Source organism: Hypomesus nipponensis, chromosome 3 (genome assembly GCF_054491055.1).
Source record: "Hypomesus nipponensis isolate SF chromosome 3, ASM5449105v1, whole genome shotgun sequence".
Classification (NCBI taxonomy): domain Eukaryota; kingdom Metazoa; phylum Chordata; class Actinopteri; order Osmeriformes; family Osmeridae; genus Hypomesus; species Hypomesus nipponensis.
The window spans coordinates 19,958,581-19,977,500 of record NC_140363.1 but is presented as its reverse complement, the minus strand read 5'-3'; the positions used below and the strand labels follow the sequence as shown (position 1 = coordinate 19,977,500).

The 18,920-nt window shown below is 43.0% G+C and overlaps 3 protein-coding genes across 4 annotated transcripts; 1 reads left to right on the top strand and 2 right to left on the bottom strand.

Moving 5' to 3' along the window:
* Positions 1-1,971: 1,971 nt before the first annotated feature.
* LOC146300276 (protein L-Myc-1b-like) lies at positions 1,972-5,392 on the bottom strand. Its single transcript, XM_084683339.1, has 3 exons — positions 5,154-5,392; positions 4,004-4,644; positions 1,972-3,257 (listed from the first exon to the last, which is right to left on the bottom strand). The coding sequence occupies exons 2-3, from the start codon at positions 4,596-4,598 to the stop codon at positions 2,683-2,685; spliced, it is 1,170 nt and encodes a 389-aa protein (XP_084539465.1). The 5' UTR covers positions 4,599-4,644; positions 5,154-5,392; the 3' UTR covers positions 1,972-2,682.
* Positions 5,393-11,806: 6,414 nt separating this feature from the next.
* On the top strand, positions 11,807-14,329 carry LOC146300275 (zona pellucida sperm-binding protein 3). 2 transcript variants are annotated; one of them, XM_084683338.1, is made up of 8 exons: positions 11,807-12,346; positions 12,431-12,537; positions 12,615-12,721; positions 12,810-12,981; positions 13,072-13,189; positions 13,303-13,382; positions 13,452-13,534; positions 13,730-14,329. In XM_084683338.1, the coding sequence occupies exons 1-8, from the start codon at positions 11,807-11,809 to the stop codon at positions 14,086-14,088; spliced, it is 1,566 nt and encodes a 521-aa protein (XP_084539464.1). In that variant the 3' UTR covers positions 14,089-14,329. The 2 variants fall into 2 exon arrangements, with proteins under 2 accessions (XP_084539464.1, XP_084539463.1); XM_084683337.1 differs by lacking the exon at positions 12,431-12,537 and having other exon boundaries at positions 12,206-12,346.
* LOC146300274 (CD276 antigen homolog) lies at positions 14,328-17,083 on the bottom strand. Its single transcript, XM_084682621.1, has 4 exons — positions 16,590-17,083; positions 15,751-16,092; positions 15,330-15,614; positions 14,328-15,161 (listed from the first exon to the last, which is right to left on the bottom strand). Exons 1-4 carry the CDS (start codon positions 16,654-16,656, stop codon positions 14,977-14,979), a joined length of 879 nt encoding a protein of 292 aa, XP_084538747.1. The 5' UTR covers positions 16,657-17,083; the 3' UTR covers positions 14,328-14,976.
* Between the last annotated feature and the right edge of the window lie 1,837 nt (positions 17,084-18,920).

Genomic DNA, 18,920 nt, shown 5'->3' with positions numbered 1-18,920 from the left:
TGTGAACAGTTGATCTGACAGGACACCAGAACCGAACACCTTACAGGACAAGAGATGTGCTTACATCATAACCGTCTCAGTTCAAACGACTGAGGGGTCCGTCTGTGCACTGTGCTGTGTCCATTCTCCCAGTTGCATATACTCATCATAGCACACTACTGCTTTACCATCTGTTGTAGCTTCCACAGACTCTGACAATGCCTCTCCATAAACAAATATATCAGCATGCTTTGCATTTGGGTTCACTTGGGGACACACAATGTCACAACTACAGATTTGTAGTCTACAACAACAGTAACAGTTCTAAAGATAAAACCAGTACTCTGAAGACTGCAGATATTATAATAACAAAAAGGAAATTTGAACTACACATTGATGACACATGATGGGAAATGATTGTCTTAGTTCTCTGTGAACTGAAAAAATCCAGCTCAGTTTATTGAACTGATGTGATCTAGGAGTATCTTATCCTGGAGAGCTTGACTTCCTGGTACACAAACCCCCTGGCACACATCTCCACACAGGGTTCAGCTGATCCCTTTTTCAGCAGTTATCTGGCACTAACCCGTCACTTCCCCCGTCACTATAATCTCCTGTGGCGTCTGACTTGCAGGGTGAATGTGAGAATGTCTTGGCAAAGTAAACATTGTAAAATGTTCAGGTATGTTTTTTCAAGGACTAGTTTGTGTTGAGAGTGATGTGGGTTAGGTGCAGTGTCCTTTCAGCTGCAGTGGCCTGATTGTTAAACTATGGTGAAAGAATTCCTGAAGAACAGAAGTAGATGAGGGGGGGGGAGGTGTTTGCATAGTGCAGGTAAAGCACCAACTGTCACAGCCTCACAAAGGAGAGGGGGAGACGGTTGGAGACTTTACTGGTCTATCAGGCTGCGTCTCTGAGAGATGTGACAGACATGATCCTCTATTAAACCAGTAGAACTACCACATGGTTCAAGGCAGAACTACCTCAGGGTTCAAAACACAGTACCTCAGGGTTCAAAACACAGTACCTCAGGGTTCAAAACACAGTACCTCAGGGTTCAGGGCAGAACTAACTCAGGGTTCATCTCTCAGCAGTGGCCACAGGGATACACAACAAAGCACCAAGTGCAAACAGACCCTCCCAAAACAAACCCAGCTGATGGGCCTTACGCTGGTGCACTGAGTCTCAGATGTGCACCAGCCCTAACCCTAACCCAGGACACTGTAGAGGGCTTCAGGGATAGAATAGCCTTTTCAGGACTGGTTCTAGAAGATTCTCAAAAAAAGTCTTGATTGACTAAAGCAGTTTTCCCACCTTCCTACTGTCTCGTTCCAGGGTTAGGACTAGCAGCAGGAGACCTGAAAGAAGGGGCCTTCCCTCATATCACAGCTACACACCAACAGCACACACACACAGCCCCTCTCTCCACACCCCTTTTGGGACTGTTCTAAAGATACTGCGTATGTGTGTGTGTATGTGTAGGCTTGGCAGGGTAACCTAATTCCATGCTCATCAGGTGGCCAGCATGCTGCAGCCCTGCAGAGGGAGGATCCTCGGAAGATCACACCTTTCAAGGATAAAACTCAAGGACAAACACACAAATACACACTCTAACACACTCATACGCACACACACCGTAGTCATTAGGAGTACATGGAGTATTTTAGCATCCAAAAGGCTTCCAATTTTTAGGAAGAGTATGATTCAACGAGTTTGGCCTTAACTCCAGAGCATCTCACTGTGGCAAGCATCTTGCTCTCTTCTTAATGCTGCTGTGAAACTGCTGTAATGATTTTGTTATTGAAAACTTCCTGACATTTAAATCTAAATGTACTCTACTGCTGGGTGACATAGAAACCATTAACGATACTGACATTATTCTAATCTCTTTACAGTAGGCTGGTAAACAGAAGTCGCTAATGTTGACTGTGTTAAACAGGATGAACGTGTCAGATTATTCTTTAAATTGAGAACAGACATTCTATGCAAGTATTGTATCAAAATTTAATGTTTCTGGCAAAGTATCCGCAATATCACCCCAAGACAAACAAGCAGTGAAAACAGCATCACAAAGTGACATGTGACAATAAAGTACAGTAGTGCTACTTTATGTTTTTTTCCTCTTTTTTTAAACAAAATAGATTTTGATTTTGTGTCCTTCACAGGGAGCAGTAGGCTATTATTTACAGAACAATTTGTACACCAAAATAAATCATGTGAAGGAAAAAACTCACGTCACTCACTTCCTATATACACAGCAAGACTACTCACGTCACTAATTTAATTAGGCAATGATGAAATGCCTGACATTTCAAGAGAAAACAAAGTTGTATGTATTCACAGACTGACAAGCTATCGAGACCTGAAAAAAATGCATCTCAGGAAGTTATTTTCCCTCACCTACATGTTGTTCTATGTCCCTATAACAACACCCACCGTGAGCTAATGTGCAACGGGAGAAACACAAGAAACACAGAAAGAAACAACATCCAGCTTTCCCCATTGGACAAAATTCACCTTATGAAGGAAGTCTATAGTTTTATAAACAAGGCATTTTGTTAATGGAGAAGTCCATGGCTTTGTACGTGAAGCGTATCATTAATATTTAGTCCTTAGGTTTTAGAAAGTGGCAGTTTGCTTTAGTTGTAAAAGTGTTCAGCTAAGAATGAGGCAGTTTGTGTCTGTATAGTCGGTTCAGGTCTTTCAGGAGCGTTTGAGGTCGGCGATCCTGCGGAGCAGCAGTTGTTTGCGTGCGCGGAGCCGCTTCCTCTCCTGGGCCTGGTGCCGCTCCCTGGCGCGCAGCTGGAGCAGGTACTCTGTAGCCTGGGTCAGGATGGCCACCTTGGGCGTCTTGGACGACTCCACCAGGCCCGGGATCTGGTCGCGCAGGGCCAGGAATCGTGAGCGCAGGTCATTCCGCCTCTTCCTCTCCAGGAAGTTGTGGTTGCGTCGGCGGTCTGTGTCCTCGGCGTCGGAGCTCTGGGGGCTGTCTGAGCAGGAGGAACTCTGGGGGCTGTCTGAGCAGGAGGCTGTAGGGCAGGCCTGGGGATAGCTGGACTCCAGACAGGGTCGCTTGCTCCAGGGTTCCTCCTCCTCGGGCTCTGCGTCGCTGTCGGGGGACGGGGCGGCATAGTTGTGCTGCTGGCGGTGAACCAACATGTGGAAGCGCTTGGGGCAGATGTCCGCACGGACAGTGATGGTCACAGGCTTGCGACCGCTCAGCAAGCGCAGTCGACTCTGCTTGCTCTCTACAGTTACCACATCAATCTCCTCGTCATCTGAGAAACAAACAACAACAATAAGACCCATCACTGCACATACCCCACAAAGATCTTTGTATAATGGCATGAGAAACAAGAGAACATTTTTTATTTAAAACATTTCATTTGTAGTTTGGGTGTTTCAATGTAAATCAACTGCTTGATTTTCAATAAAGGCATGTAGAAAGTGTAAATGTATTTAATTGGTCACTGTGGCCATCCAACACTAAAAAAGAAGTGGTCAACCATGTTAATGCATGCTGCTATTCAGGCTTTTGTTAGTCAATGATGAGCATGTTTATCAACAACTAAACTGCATGCAGGGGGGTTCACACTGATTTGGGATTGAAAGAGATTCTCTCACGGTCTGACGCCATGTGTAAAAGCCAAAAAATCACCATCCCCCCGCATTGTCATGCAAAGCTCTTAATGCTAGTCTCACACATGAAGGGGCGCGGTTTTTAAAGACTGTTTGTAAATAAACTATCCGAGCTATATGTCTCACAATTTATGTTTTGACCCTACATGATTGTAAAAGCTTTCCAAATCAAATGACTTTCTCTTGGAGATAACATGTTTACACATAGCAATGCATACATACAACGTTATTATAAAAAGACTAGTAACGCTGCATTCTTTCGACTCAGCGAAAGGAAATCTCCCACTAGAGCGTGCGTCCTGTAGACTTACAAATTACGCACAGTCAGATATCTTAGCCTACATCAAGCGAGACCAGCTAATTTATTGCATGGTCAATTCCTTACCGGATGAATCAGAGCGAGATTCAGATCCCGAAGAGGCCGGTTTCTTGCAGCTGATGGCGGGGAAGGTGAGAACAGCCGCCGGGTCAACACAATCTGTCACGAAGGTGTTGGCTGGTGACGCGTCGACAGAGGCGCACTGCACTTGCTTGCTCGCAGTGTCGGGGTTGTGAGGGGCTGGGGGCAGTAGCAGCGGGCCAGCAGACACCAGACGCTCATTGACCTTTAGCAAGTGCTTACTGGCGGAAAAACTACTCCACATGCAGTCCTGGATAATAATGGAACTAAGGTTTCCAAACAGTTCGTGGGAGTTGGGTCTGTTCAATCCGTCACAGTCTTCGTCCTGACCCAAGACCTTGGACAGCCAGCTCAGCTTGTCTCCCGGGGAGAAGTGCATGCCATCCCCGCTCACTGTCCGCGTGGGAGACATGGGAGGGGTGGGCACCAACTCGAACTTCTTCCACATATCCTCGCTCGGTGCGGTGGATTTATAGAAATCCTCCTCCGTGTCGAGGCCATCGTAGAAGTAGTGCTGATAGAGATCATACTCCATCTCCCGACTTTCACAGCGGGGTGCTAGTGAGTTTATTCCGAGCATTTAATTAAATACTACTTAGATTGAGGAAATAGCTTTAAACAACAGCCTGGGGGAGAAAATTGATGCAGGATTAGGAAAACGCAGTCCTCCATAAAACACCACATTAGAACTGATTGTATCTCAATTAGAGCATAAGAGCAATTAGGCTTTCGTCCGCTTAATTTTACAGATGGGACAGTTAATAATTGATTGCATCTTGCAGTTGCTAGCTTTGCTGTAATAGATTGAAACTATCCAGATAAGGTTATTACATAATCCAGTTATCCCCAGTTTAACCCGCTGGAGCAAGGGGGCCGTATACAAGAAACGCCATCTCCGCAGGCTTCGTATGTGTATATATTTGCCCGATGCTTAATGTTCAGTAACGTTTCAAATTCCAGTAAACGTAGAATCACAAGTCGTGACTGAGACAAAAGTAACATGCGTTTCACCTTCGCTTTAACTCTGTGTTTGAAGGGGCAGGAGAACCAGACCGGGTTATACAGTAACGCCAATTTACGCTTGGTACCATGTGATCAATTCTTAACTTTGTTCAAGACAAGAAAAAACACTCACCGGTTCGTTAGGACAATCCAGTCAAATAAAATGCGCAATTCACGGCATGAAGATTTCCGTACACCCGTCACTAATAAAACTCCATTTGAGATAAACTTATATGCAAAAGCCGTTCCGAGTTTCTGACGTTACCTGAAATAGGATGAAGTCAAAGGTCTGCTACTTTTTTCATTAAGAAATGTAAGAACTCCAACAGGAGGGGCTGCTTCAGTCAGCAGTCTGAAACACGAGATAAGCAGTGCTTTTTTCCCGCCAGTGAAAGATCCTGTTATAAGATGATAAAGTAGGGAGGAGTCTTTCAGATATCTGCAGCGCTAGATCCGGGTAAGCCCTGAGACACATTTACATAAAGGGCGGTGGTTGTTCCTCGGCCACGCCCATTCTTTAAAGCTACATCGAGAAACACCAGTTTTGACATCCAAAGACAGACAAAAAATAGTTACATTGTGAGTATGTGGATTTGCATCTTCCTCCATTTATAGATTATGCATCTATAACTTTCAACATGTCAGTTTATATCTCACCTCTTGGTTAAATGTTAGCCCACAATGGGAGGGGGAGCTAAGGAGGATGGGATGCCCACAGACTCTGGGCAACTGAGTCCTTGCTTTGTTTTAACAAGACGCATAATCCCCAAGGTGATCAATAACCCACATGGACAACAATCTTGGGATGAATGATGCATGTTAGCCTTTATGCCAGGGGGACATGCACACACACACACACACACACACACACTAAACAATACTTAAAAAACAACAACCACAACAACTATACTGTAATTTAGTCTGAAATGTAACTAATAACTTGTTGCAGACAGAGCTGATCCATGTTCATGTGGTAAAAGCATCAGAATCAGAATAGTTTTTTATTGCCATGTAAAACATGGAGTTTATGTGAACATATTGTGTGAACAGTGTAGAGGTGTAGGAAGTGTAGGAGCATTACGGCTGGTCCGACCCAATTTGATTTGCCTATCAAAAGGGCCCCATACACTATTTTTGTTTAGGGCCCCAACACCCAAGGGCCGGCCCTGAGAGGTGTGCTAATGTAGCTCCACAGAGACATCTGATTAGAATTACTTGTTTTACAGTTGAATAGGTACGATTTGATGGAGAAACATAGGCGCTAATAGACAGTACACAACATTAAACACAGACATGGAGTCAAGTCACAGTTTATGTAAGTGTTCATAACAGTTTGTTGCAACTAATCCAGCAATTAAAATTCACCAGTGCAGCACAGAAACCAGGGGGACCTTACGAGTGCTGGCAAACTGGCTTTGTATGGCTCTTGCTCTGTCATTGTCACAGTTCAGAAGAAAGAGCCTCTATACGTAAACCAAACATACCTGGACAATGGACAAGACATAGTGTGACATGGTTATGATTAAGTGCACACACACTAATTCAATTCCATACTGTGCAGTGTGGAGTGCACACAGTCTAATAGTAAGCTGGGACTCCCTGGCCTAACGCAGGCCAGGGGTCAATAGAGCACCAACGTCCACCAAGGAGACAAGGCAAGGTCAAGGGTCATCCCCCCCCCCCCAGCATGTGGACCTGATAGACCCAGCGTGTCGCTCCCTGATATAATACCTCAGGGATGAAGATGAGCCCCCTCCTAACCCTCCATGCCCTGCGGTGCCGGCCGCTGTAACAGCAGGGACAAGTGAAGGACGTCTGTTGTCAGAGACCAGCCTGAGGTGACACATTTAGTTGACACACTTCGGGTCAGAGGCTCAGCTGCTGTTCAGTGTCTTGTCCCCTGCTGTCCCCTGCTGTCCCCTGACTGTCCAGGGAAGGACTGTCACTCATTGCAGCTTTACACCACGTGGACATTTGACTGGATACAAATCATATCCCTGAAGATGGTCTGGTGCATCTATGAGCACTAAAGATGGGAGCTGCAGTAGCTGTATGTCTATATTGTGCAATTTTGCCATCAGATGAATGGATATGAAGTCATATATGTTGTACAGATGCTCAGCTCTGAAGTTTATGATAATACATCTTCATGGGCTGTTTTCAGAGGGAGCTGAAATAGACAAACATATTTAGTAAACCCTGTCTGTATGTTCTCTCAGTCTTGTATCACTGGGTTGGTTTGATGAATCATCTTTTTACACACACACACACACACACACACACACACACACACACACACACACACACACACACACACACACACACACACACACACAGTTCCTTCTCTTTCCAATCACACATTGGAAGCCAAGTGAGAGACTGTCTTCCAGTGCTAGTTGTGGAGGAATCCATGCCTGCTAGTGAGAACTAACCCCCTTGGTCCCATAAGCCCAAGTAGGGTCTTCTGCTCCACTCTTCCATCATGATGAATGAAGACCTGGGCTCTTTTGCCCAGCGGGGTTGTTGAGAGTAACAATACTTAACACTAACAAAGGCTCCCTCCCCAAGTCAACTCCAGCTTAACTTCAAGAGGATGTTGTCGTCCCACATTGTTGGAGCAGCATATGTGTGGAGAGGAGAAAGACATTGGTGGGGGAGGAGAGTGGCTGGGGGTGGGGACTCACCTTTAGGAAGTACCCAGGCGGAGCACATTAAACGCCCACATTCAGCCAGCCCTGTATGAGAATAGCATGGTGGCACAGAGGATGTCAGAATTATCTGGAATAATCTTTCTGGGTTAGGGTTAGGGTTAGGGTTAGGGTTAGGGTTAGGGTTAGGGTCTGGGGCCTGTCTCTGGGTTAGGGTTAGGGTCTGGGGTCTGGGGCCTGTCTCTGGGTTAGGGTTAGGGTTAGGGTCTGGGGCCTGTCTCTGGGTTAGGGTCTGGGGCCTGGGGCCTGTCTCTGGACGTGTCCTGGGTCCACCCCTGTCCCTTTCCCCACGACCTCTCTGACATCCTAACCTTTAAGCCCCGACCCCTGACCTTCTCTTGCATCTCAGAAGATACAAACCAACCCCAGATTGAAATGAGACATATCACCCTCTGCTTCGAGACGAGTCCTGTTGAAGAGACAGAAGAAAACGCCCATATAACCAAGTTATTGCTCCCAAGGGAGAGAGGTACCTGACTCTGGCACACCCTCTGGGTATGGTGTAATGGTATATGACATTTATTCTGTGCTGCGTGTGTTTCAATCAGATTTGCTGAGTAGAAACTTGTGTTTTGGTCACTTTGGTGTATGTGTAATTAGAAAATTAGGTTTGTGATGAAGAGACATTTTGAAAACCCTTAGTTGAGTGGTGAAAGTAAAGGATTTGTTTATAAATGACTGATCACAACTCTTAACAAATTATTTAGTTAAGTAGATTATTTGAAAATATATAATGTTGTTGCTAAGCAAGCTTTATTGATTTCATATAAATAACACCCCGGTCACTAAACTGTAAGTCGCTCTGGATAAGAGCGTCTGCTAAATGAGTAAAACAATGAAACATGTTTTTTTACGTAAGCTGAAAAAACAACAGCTGCAGCTCAGGATCTGTGTTTTACTGCCACCTGGTGGCGTGATTTTCACAAAAAAAGCAAACGTATATAAAAAACATATATATTTTAAAGTTGCGCAAAAAAGTTTTGAAAGGTAGTAAAAAAAAATGTTTTACAAAAATCTATGCATCATAGATGAGTACTTGATGAGGAGTCTACTATACTCTACTGTACTCGATTGTACTCTGCTCTGCTCTATTTTAATTCTCTGTTCTCCTCTCCTTTCACTGTGTGTGGAAAAAAAGTTTCAAAAGGTTGAAAAACATTTTTATAATAAAGTTCATAACAAAAACATTTGAAAGGTTGAAAAAATATTTTTGAAAATAAAGTTTCAAATGAAACGTTTCAAAAGGTTGAAAAATTTGAAAGGTTGAATAATCTGAAAGGTTAAAAAAATGTATGTATCATTGAAGAGTACTCAACTATACTCTACTGTGCTATATTGTACTCTGCTCTGATTTGATGTACTCTGTTTAAGGCTTCTCTGTTCTCCTCTCTCCTCTCCTTCTGTGTGTACATTTTTTTTTCTCGAAAAAAATGTACATTACGGATGAGATTACATGACTGAGAATAGAGACATTCCTGATCACCCATGGCCACATATGAGGGAGATGTTTGAAATTGTCTACGTAATTGTCTACGTCAAGAAAGATTCCTGGCAAATGCTCTGCGTGTCTGTAGTGTCTTTTTGTATTAATGTATTAATATGATGTGAGGTCCAGTTACCAGCGTGACACTAAAACAGGTAGTAGTAATGGCTATTTTTTACTTAAGTATATGTCAGAGCCCACACTTCTTTACTTTAACTTGAGTGAAAAAGTGTAGTCAGTACTCATGCTTTTACCAGTTTTTTTTAAACATGAGTATCTTCTACTTCTACTTGAGTGAAATATGTGTGTCGTTTTGCCACGTCTGTTTATAAATCAGTTTGATTTTACATGTTAAAAGTGTCATTGACAGCAAAACCGAGTTTACTCTGTCATAGTTGAATAACAACAGTTTGTGGGTAAAATAGACATACTGTAAACCTCAAGTCCCATTGACACCTCTTTCCTATAAAAACCTCACAATTAAAAAATATAGCTGTAAAACAATCAGTTTCCAAAAAGGAGACAAAGATACTCCAGGATATGTGATGCACTTAGAGATTTGTTGTTTAATTGTAACTTGCTTTACTACATGCTCTTATGGTTCTTCCCTTTGGCACTTATTTTTTGGTTGTTCACAATGTGTGCTTGTTTTGGCTACCCCCAATGCTTTGGGGCTATCTTGTTGTTATTATCAGTGACCTATGCACTTTGTAAAGCTCTCTCTTGGAAGCGTCTGCTAAATGAATACATGTAAATGTAAATTCAAAGTATTTCTCACACTGAGAAGTGATATGATATATATATGGGATAACTTGTCCCGCTGTATATCAGAAACACGAGCAATACCTCGGCCTCCTGGAGTTTGGTAACAAAATGTTGACAGGTCTGGTAATCTCACGCCAAACTTTTTATAAAACTTGAGAGCCCTGCTTTATACAATTGTTGAAAGCTATGTACATTTTTCAGACAAAAACAAATCCTACCCCCCAGGGTTAAGAGTCCCTGGTTTTGAAAGGTTGAAAAATATATTTTTTTTCAAAATAGAGGTTTTGAAATGTTGAAATAATATTTTCGAAAATAGTTTTGAAAAAACAGTCTCCTCTCCATTCCTTTCAATATGTGTGTGATCAAGTTTTGAAACCAGGTTTCAACCTGGTTTTGAAAACTTGATCAAAATGTAATGAGATCTTTAATATGAATTGTTGTTTTCTCAAACAATACAGTAGTGTACTTGCTACACCTCTAACACGCCTTGTCAATTTGTCCATAAGAAATGGTAAATTTCCCTCAAGCTGGAAAAAAGCAGTGATTGTGCCAATATTTAAAGCAGGAAGTCAAGATTTTATGTGCAAATACCGGCCAATATCAATTCTACCCGTACTATCCAAAGCGATGGAGAAGGTTGTAGCAACACTTCTACCCGTACTATCCAAAGTGATGGAGAAGGTCGTAGCAACACAGCTAACTGACCACTTGGAGGTCAACCAGCTCCTCCACCCACAGCAGTTTGGTTTTAGATCACTCAACCGAAATAGCAAACTGCTGCTTCATTGAAAACTTAAAGAAGTCCATGGATAGGGGTGAGTGACATTCTTAAGAAGTTTAATTAATTAGCCTAAGTTTTGAAAGCTTCTGCGATTTATATTTTCTCAAATTGTTATTTAAGTGTACCAATAAGTTGGCTCCTGAACCCCTGAGTACATTTATTCAGAGACTAAATAGCGGTAGATGACAAGGGGCTCCCTAAACCAGAATTGTAAAATCCCACAGTGCAGAACATCTTTTGGTACATTAGCCTTTTCTTACAGGGCTTGTAAACTGTGGAACTCACTGCCCACAGAGATTAAGATAATTTCTGAGTTTAAAATGTTCACCTTTAGGCTTAAGGCATGGCTGAAAGCAAACCATAACTGTACCCATCTAAATGTCTGAGCGTGAATGAGTTTTCAATTCGTACAATTGCATTGTGTACCCTTCGAATTAGTTCTTATGCGTGTGTTCTGAATGTGTATTTTTCTATTCTGTATTTTTTAAATTGTATATTGTTTGAATTATGTGCTATTGTAGAAAAGCCCATCCAGGGACGGGAGTTGAATATGAGCTCTTGCTATAAACTCTATGTGCATCACATCAGCTGCAAACTTTGCTCTATAGCTATGTTTAACTCCATTGTCCCTGTCAAATAAACTAATTAATAAATAAATGACTTTATAATGGGTGTCAGGCAGAGGAAAGTATTTTTTGCCCTCCAGGGGCGTACCCCTTGTAACGTGACGTCACGTGAAAACTGAATATGGGAGAAAGTCTGTGTATATTTAGATTAAACTCATGACTGGCGAGTGGTCTGTATCATCATGTGAATGTTGAGTGAACAATCATATTACACCAATTTTGCATTTCAAATACAATCGATGTTCGAATGATTCTATGATTCAAATGATGTTCTAATCTCGATGTTGTAGCCTATGAACTCATTAGTATTCCAGGGAGTGGTGGGATTGTCTCAGTTTTTGGAACGTAGTATAAATGGACTTGATGACTCATTACCCCCAGCCGTGTAGGTCGCTGTAGAGGTATCTAAAAACATCTCTTGAGATGAACAAGTGGTGCGTCTGCATTTTATGGAGTGTATTTACACTAAACGTCGCAAATTCTTCAACGGATATGTATGAGTCTTCGACTGTCTTGAGTCCAGATGCCGTCAAGTCCAGGAGAAAGATTTTCAAACTGGGCACATCAAAAAACACTGGTGCTATAATGAACCTGACATCTGAAGATAACAGATCAGCCCTGATGAAATCAGCCCAAAGAGTTTGTGCTGAGTCTCCTCAGCACATCCCAGAGGTTAAACCAACAAGCAAGTTGACCTCCCCGTCGCCTCTGCAAATCCAACGAGCCGTGCATCCCACACGACCCGACCTGAGGAGTAAGGAGGGCTTTACTTCCTTGCCGGACGTGTCTGTCTCGTGCTCTACATCAGAACTGGTTTTGCGTGTCAGGCGGTCATTCTATGGGTTTGGTGCTGACGCAAAGGAACTGACATTGGGAGTCACTTGCAAAAGCAACGGTGTTCTCAGACCACGTAACGACATGCTATTTACCTATCATTTGACAGACTGCGATGGGAAACGGGAGGTAAGAGTGTTTTAGTGCAATATTTTAGTCTGTTCAACATAATTATGTCGCGAACCTCTAGCCTACAAATATCCTCACATACAGGAGGCTTCCGACTCTTTCAGCTACAAATTCGTGCTTCACTATGTCCCTTCGCCCATCCGCTTCAGAGCGCGTAGTGTAAATCTGAATGTCGTTTGTCGGTTTCCAAGGTGAGATTTATTGTTTAACATCTGCTAATCGTTTTTGAAAAGGTTGGCAATTGAACAAGATGAAACCTATTCCACAGGTATCATCACGTTTATCGACTCGCGGTGCGCCCTACCTGGAGTACACACATTATGCAGAAAACACTCAAGTGCCGCTCTATTGATTTCCAAATTCAGCTGATGGATGGTAAGCTTTACCTACACTTTAAGGGGTTGTTGGCCAAATGAACTGATTTTGGTCATTGGTATACGTCTTGATTTGTTTTATGTTGTAGATTCATGGACCACACCAGCCCAGTATCAAGTGTACCTGCTTGGGCAGACTGTGAACTTCCAGGTCACTGCTCTTCACCTACCTCATGGAAGCCTAAAGCTTTTCATTAGAAATTGCTATGCAACCACAACCAGTGGCACCTCTGCTACATACACCATCATTGACAACTTTGGGTATGCCTGTAAAATGCTCAAATAGGATGTCCCCTGCTTTTGTAAGCATTACTTTGTTTATGACCTGTCCTTCCTAATCTCATTTTTCAGGTGTTTGCAGGAGAGCCAGAGGAACCTGGGGAGGGCTCGCTTTGTGTCTCCCCGGACTGACGGCTCCCTCCGCTTCTCCCTCAGCGCCTTCCAGTTCACCTCTGACCCCCACGTCCAGGTGAGAACCCTAGTGGGTCTCTGCCCCCTGGGTCTGTCTGAGGAACAGTACCGATGGACACAACCTTGTCCCATCTTTCAGAGTATCTGTAATGCAATGTTCAATCTATTCAGGTCACTATGCACTGTAACGTGTTCCTCACGTCAGAAGAACCCGGCCCGTTGCACAAATCCTGCTCCTACACAGAGCATGGGTAATATGTTTATCTGTTTCAACAGTTGTGTAACTCGTCCCGGCACCCTGACATCTCCCTCTCCTGCAGGTGGAGAGCCCTCACAGGGGAAGACACCATATGCAATTGCTGCAACACCACATGTTCAAGATTCAGAAGTGCCATGCTTGAAGGTCAGTTAATGTCTTATAGTCTAGGCAATAACTCATCCCTTTAAAGTGGTTACAGTAAAGATACGAGGATAGTGTAAACAACTTAAATATGCCTCTTTGACAGATAAGGATAACGTGAAAATGTTGCTTCAGCTAAAACTACTAAAACTGTGGTAATGTGTGGTTGTAATGTGATGTCACACTGTACTCCTCAAGGGTCAGTAACCAGCAGCCCTTTGCAGATCTCAAACCAGTCATACCTGACCCTAACCCCAGCAGACCAGTCATACCTCACCCTAACCCCAGCAGACCAGTCATACCTCACCCTAACCCCAGCAGACCAGTCATTTACCCCAGGAGACACCCATCCGGCAGAGTGGAGGGGGTTGAAGAGAGGGGTACCAGAGTTGGGACAGCAGAAGGACCATGAGGAGAGAGGTTCAGGTTTAAGTGATGTCTTTGTACTAGAGGAGGAGAAGTCCTTTCCAGGATCAGGGGTGGGGGAGGACAAGGAGAGGGGGGTTTCTCAGTTTATAAAGGAAAGGGATCAGTGGCGGGAGGGAAAAGACCACTAGAGTCTCACTGCGGGCATGAAGAAGAGTGGAAGGCAGACGGAAGAGATTGGTCCATGAGCAGAGAAGAAGATGAGATCTTGGGTGACCATGGTGGACTTTCTGACTCTGGCTGTAGTGGGTGGAAGAGACAGGGTCTGGCATTTTAAGTGGCGGTAGCATCAGTGTGTTTGTGAAACATGAACCAACACTTAACATATTCTTACCACTAACCATCCCATTTAAAATAAAGTATGGAAATGTACTTTTGTAGTGTTTAGTTTATTTAGAATGCATCAGCCCCTCCTGTCCTCAGGTGTTTATCTACAATCTCATGTGAACAAGCCAGCTTGCTATACGGAACAATACATGATGTTATAGCAGGAAGAATATGACATACAAATCTACCGACTAAGTCTAAGAATTTCCTTGTTGGTTATTCAGAAGTATGAATCAGATCTCAAATGAAACAGGATATTCTTTTTCCTGATGAAATATGACCCTGTGTCATAAACACAACACCTCTACCAGGCCAAACAGGGAAGACTGAGTCACCAGGTGCTACTCTGTCATCCCTCACATTGAAGAAATAAATAGTTCAAATTTAAGAGTCTCTGTTCTTGAATGGTGGCAACTTGTTTAGAATAAATACTGAACAATATAACAAGCTATTTCTAAGCCACTGGCCTAAAAATGAAAACAAGATCAATAAAAATAATAATTACAATCTGTAGTTTCAGAACTTGACAGTGAAATACTTAGCTTCAGAATTATACTCTCCACACCATTCTTTACACAAAACATAAATGTATTTAACCTCTTCAAGCTGTTTGGTATATGACCATTTGAAATGAATGTTAAATTCAGTTACAAAGTTACAGTCAAATTTACAGTGCATTCCACGTAACAGCACTATAGAACATCAGGGTTCCCTTTGGTGTTTAAACATGTTCTGTTCTCAATGCTGTTGGTTCTCTTTTGTGGACATTTCTTCTGTAATACTAATGCTGTTGCTTGTAAGAAGATGATTATTACGAAGAATAACACAACCCCCCATCTGTCTCTGTCATGGTTCCTTGATGACTCGGCACCAATACCTGTAAGATTTTTTTTAAAGATTTGGTTAAGAATTATTCATGATTCATTCAAGGAATTCTACCATGTCTCATAACTTCTGTTCTACCATGCCTTCACACTAATACTTTCCAGTCTCTCTCACTCTAAACAAATGTGTAATAAACCGTCAGTATGTTGTAGTGCTTTACCTGTGTCTAGTGTGAAATCTCTCCTGATCACCTGGCCCAGGATCCTGTTCTTCAGGATGAAGGTGAGGCTCCTGGTGCCGGCTAGCTGTAGAGTCAGGTTGCTGGACACTGTAAACAGTCCGTCTGTGTCCTGCCTAACGACTGTGCTTGTGTGGTTGGTGATGTCCTCTCCTCTGTCATCCAGCCACTGAAGGCAGGGGGCAGGGCGTCCTCCGTGTGAAGTCAGGACCAGCTCCAAGCCTCTGGGAGATACTTTCAAGTTTGAATGTGGTTCTGCATACAGTGCTGCAATTATACAAAACATTGTGTCTTAATCTTCTACATGTTTTATTACTTTAAACAATCAATTGGCAATTCAAGATAATCCCATAAATTATTCTAAACATTTGGAGAGGTTTACTGTCATCACAAGTGTGATTACCTGCTACTTTCAATGAGAAGGTTTTCCTCTGGCTCCCCATCGGCGTGCTGACAAAGCAGGTGTAGTCTCCCTCATCCTCCATGTTGCTGCGCTCCAGACGCAGAGAGGAATCCCCCCGCTCCATGTCGGAGTGCATCAGGCTGGATCTGTTGGCATAGCGACGGCTCTGGCGGTCCAGCTGGTCTCTGCCGTGATAGAAGCTGTGGACCACCTCCTGCCCCCTCTGCCAGGTGACCACCAAGCTGCCTAGGCCGCCGCTCACTGGGAAGCTGCAGGGCAGGATGACCTGCTGTCCCTGGGCGCCAATAACGGGGCCGCGGGGGACAGTAACCTGGAACTCAACTACAGACAAAAACACAAGCAGTCACATAAATGATCTAAAAGCACAGTCACACCAACGATATAAAGTGACGGTGACCCACATCTGTGAATGTTTCACACCAAACGAAATTATTCGTGCTTTTGCTTCGCGTTCATTTGTGTTGAATCGCACGAATCGCTACGAGCCAGCCGTTTTTTTTAGTCGTCAACCATGTCCAAAGTAGGGTCTTATAGAAGAGGATGCACACACTCTTTCCCTCCATTTGTTCCAAAACGTCAGTTACATCTTTAAATTGATCAACTTCGCGACACAGCGTCATGCGAATATTTTTTTGGACTTCACATGTAAGAATATTGACGCACGAATAATTCGCTTCTCGTTTGGTGTGAACACAACAGGAGTAGTCGTACCTTCAATTTACAACAATCACAACAGGTATGACAACTCGGAAACATTTTACATTCTATATTTGAGTCACCATTAGGCCTACAGCACACAAGACCAATGACACACTTACATGAAAAGATTGCCTTAAAGAGAAGCGATGCAAGCAGGTGTTGAATGACCCATACGTTCCAGTTCATATCAGGGCTCTTGAGGTTGTACGTACCTCACCTGTGTCTGGTATCCCAACTCTGTCAGAAGTAGTTTTAGTAAAATACCAGCAGTAATCCAGCTGCCGTCACTCTGAACAGACTGAGTTTCTGTCCTGAGAGCTGCTCCTTTATCCTACGCAGATATGTGCATGCGTCATCACGGCATGAGTTACAGGTGAGAGGAATGTGGACCGTTTAAGGCAGGGAGTCCAGAACGTCTATCAGCAGAGATGTTACATATTCTGGAATGAACCAGGATTCGGTCTGTCTCAACCGGTCCTCCTGAAGATTTACTCATTGTTACACAGCAGTCCTTTGGTACAACTGTTAGTTCAATTAAGCAGATATAAAGTAGGCTACTCAAACTCTCTAGCTCTCACACTGTCTCTTTAACGCCACTCCCACACCTGTCTAGTTTCCATTGACACACGCCCTGTGAGTTCATGAATGAAAACAACTGTTTCCATGAACACATCCACTGTGAGTTGTTGAATGAAACCAACCACAACCCAACATGTGACAAGGTAACCATGGAGATGGTTACATTATTTGTTTATAATTTCTATATTAAGACTATGAAATGATTTTTGTTATTTGGAGAAACGGAATATTGTGTTAAGGTTGCTGTCTACAGGTGAGAATACCAGTGGTGTCGATTTGTCCATGTAAAGTCATGATCGGGGAGACTCACTTGGGTAATGACAATAGTAAAAAGGTATGGATCAAGAGAAATACTACCAATAATAACTACTTACTAACCGAGAGTGAGGTCATGCCGGTGTTGTATCACCTGATGCATGAATCTCTGGATTGGCACCCCCTCGCGGGAGCGCGCGCGATTCAAAGAGTGAAGGATTTCGAGAGTCATGCATCGGGTGATACAACACCTGGAAATATCAAACTGAGGCTGGAACAAAGCTGAGGTTTGATATTTCCCGGAATGACCGAACGGTCGAGGTTAGTAAGTAGTTTATTATATGGCATTTTTAGCTTCTTTTCATTTTGTAAACGAAAGTAAATGGTACCTCTAGGCTAATTGTAGCTCAAGTGTTCTCACGCTGTGTTTCATGTGTTGCCTAGCAACTCATTACGTTTGATAGAAAGCGGACAACATGGTTCTGCTTAAATGGCTAATTTCAACACAAAATAACGACACAAGTGATTAAAAGAGTCTTCATCCTCACTTTCGATGACAAATCTTTTCAGCATCAACTGGATAGTAAAACTCAGCAGCTGACTCTCGCTCATTTTGAAGCCGTATTGACCGCTGAGGAGGTCAATATGCGTCTGGCATGACTACCCATTAGCCAATCAGAAAGCTCGTACCGTCGTTGCCATATAATAAATATATTTATTACACGGCTGTTCTTAACGCTGTAGAAAGCTCCATTCACTTGAATGGGGCTTCCCAACGTTCTGCGGTCTGATATCTTCTGATAACAGACCGTTGCTATGATTAACAGACCGCTGTCAAGGAAAGTGGCCTTTTTACTTCAGATTCACGTCTTTCGTAGCACTCCGCAAGTAGTCCGGTAACTTTTCAACCCCAACGTACTCCGTTGCTTAGCGACGTCAGCCAAAAGAATGTTAGCCTAAAGAATGTTCAACGTCTATGAAGTTCAACGTCTTTGGCAAACTATTTCTCTGCTGATCAACACTACGAATGGTAACAAATAAATTGTAAAAAACCAACACTGTGTTGAGTCATTTTGTTGGCAAGTAGCCGTGTAATAAGCGGGATAATGTATAGAACGCCTCTGCTTCGCGTCAGGTGCTGTTCGCCCTGTCGGGACTTATTTTCCCGATAATGACCGGCGTTCTATACATTATCACTTACTTAATGAATTGAATGAGAAAACATTGTGGATTCACATAACATAGATTTTTTAGTTTTTTCAAAACGCTAAATAACAAATCTGTAAAAGCATATTATAAAAATATTAATTCTGCAAGAGGAACACTTGCAAAAGGACTGTCTATTTATGTCCTCTCATCTCAGAATCACAGGTTTTTACACACCCAAGAAAGACAAATGACACCACACACCTCACTAAAGATGCCAAATTACATGACTTTACTAATGGAAAACCAACATGGTGGGTCCCATGAATCATCAGCAGTGTTACCTGGTGAAAGTTCTTTTCTTCAAGATCTTCAATTCCTTTTCTTCAAGTCATGTTTAGTTCTTTGAATCTTCTGGACTTGATCACATGATGCTATATATTCTCTTGTCCTAACGTGTAAACGCATGG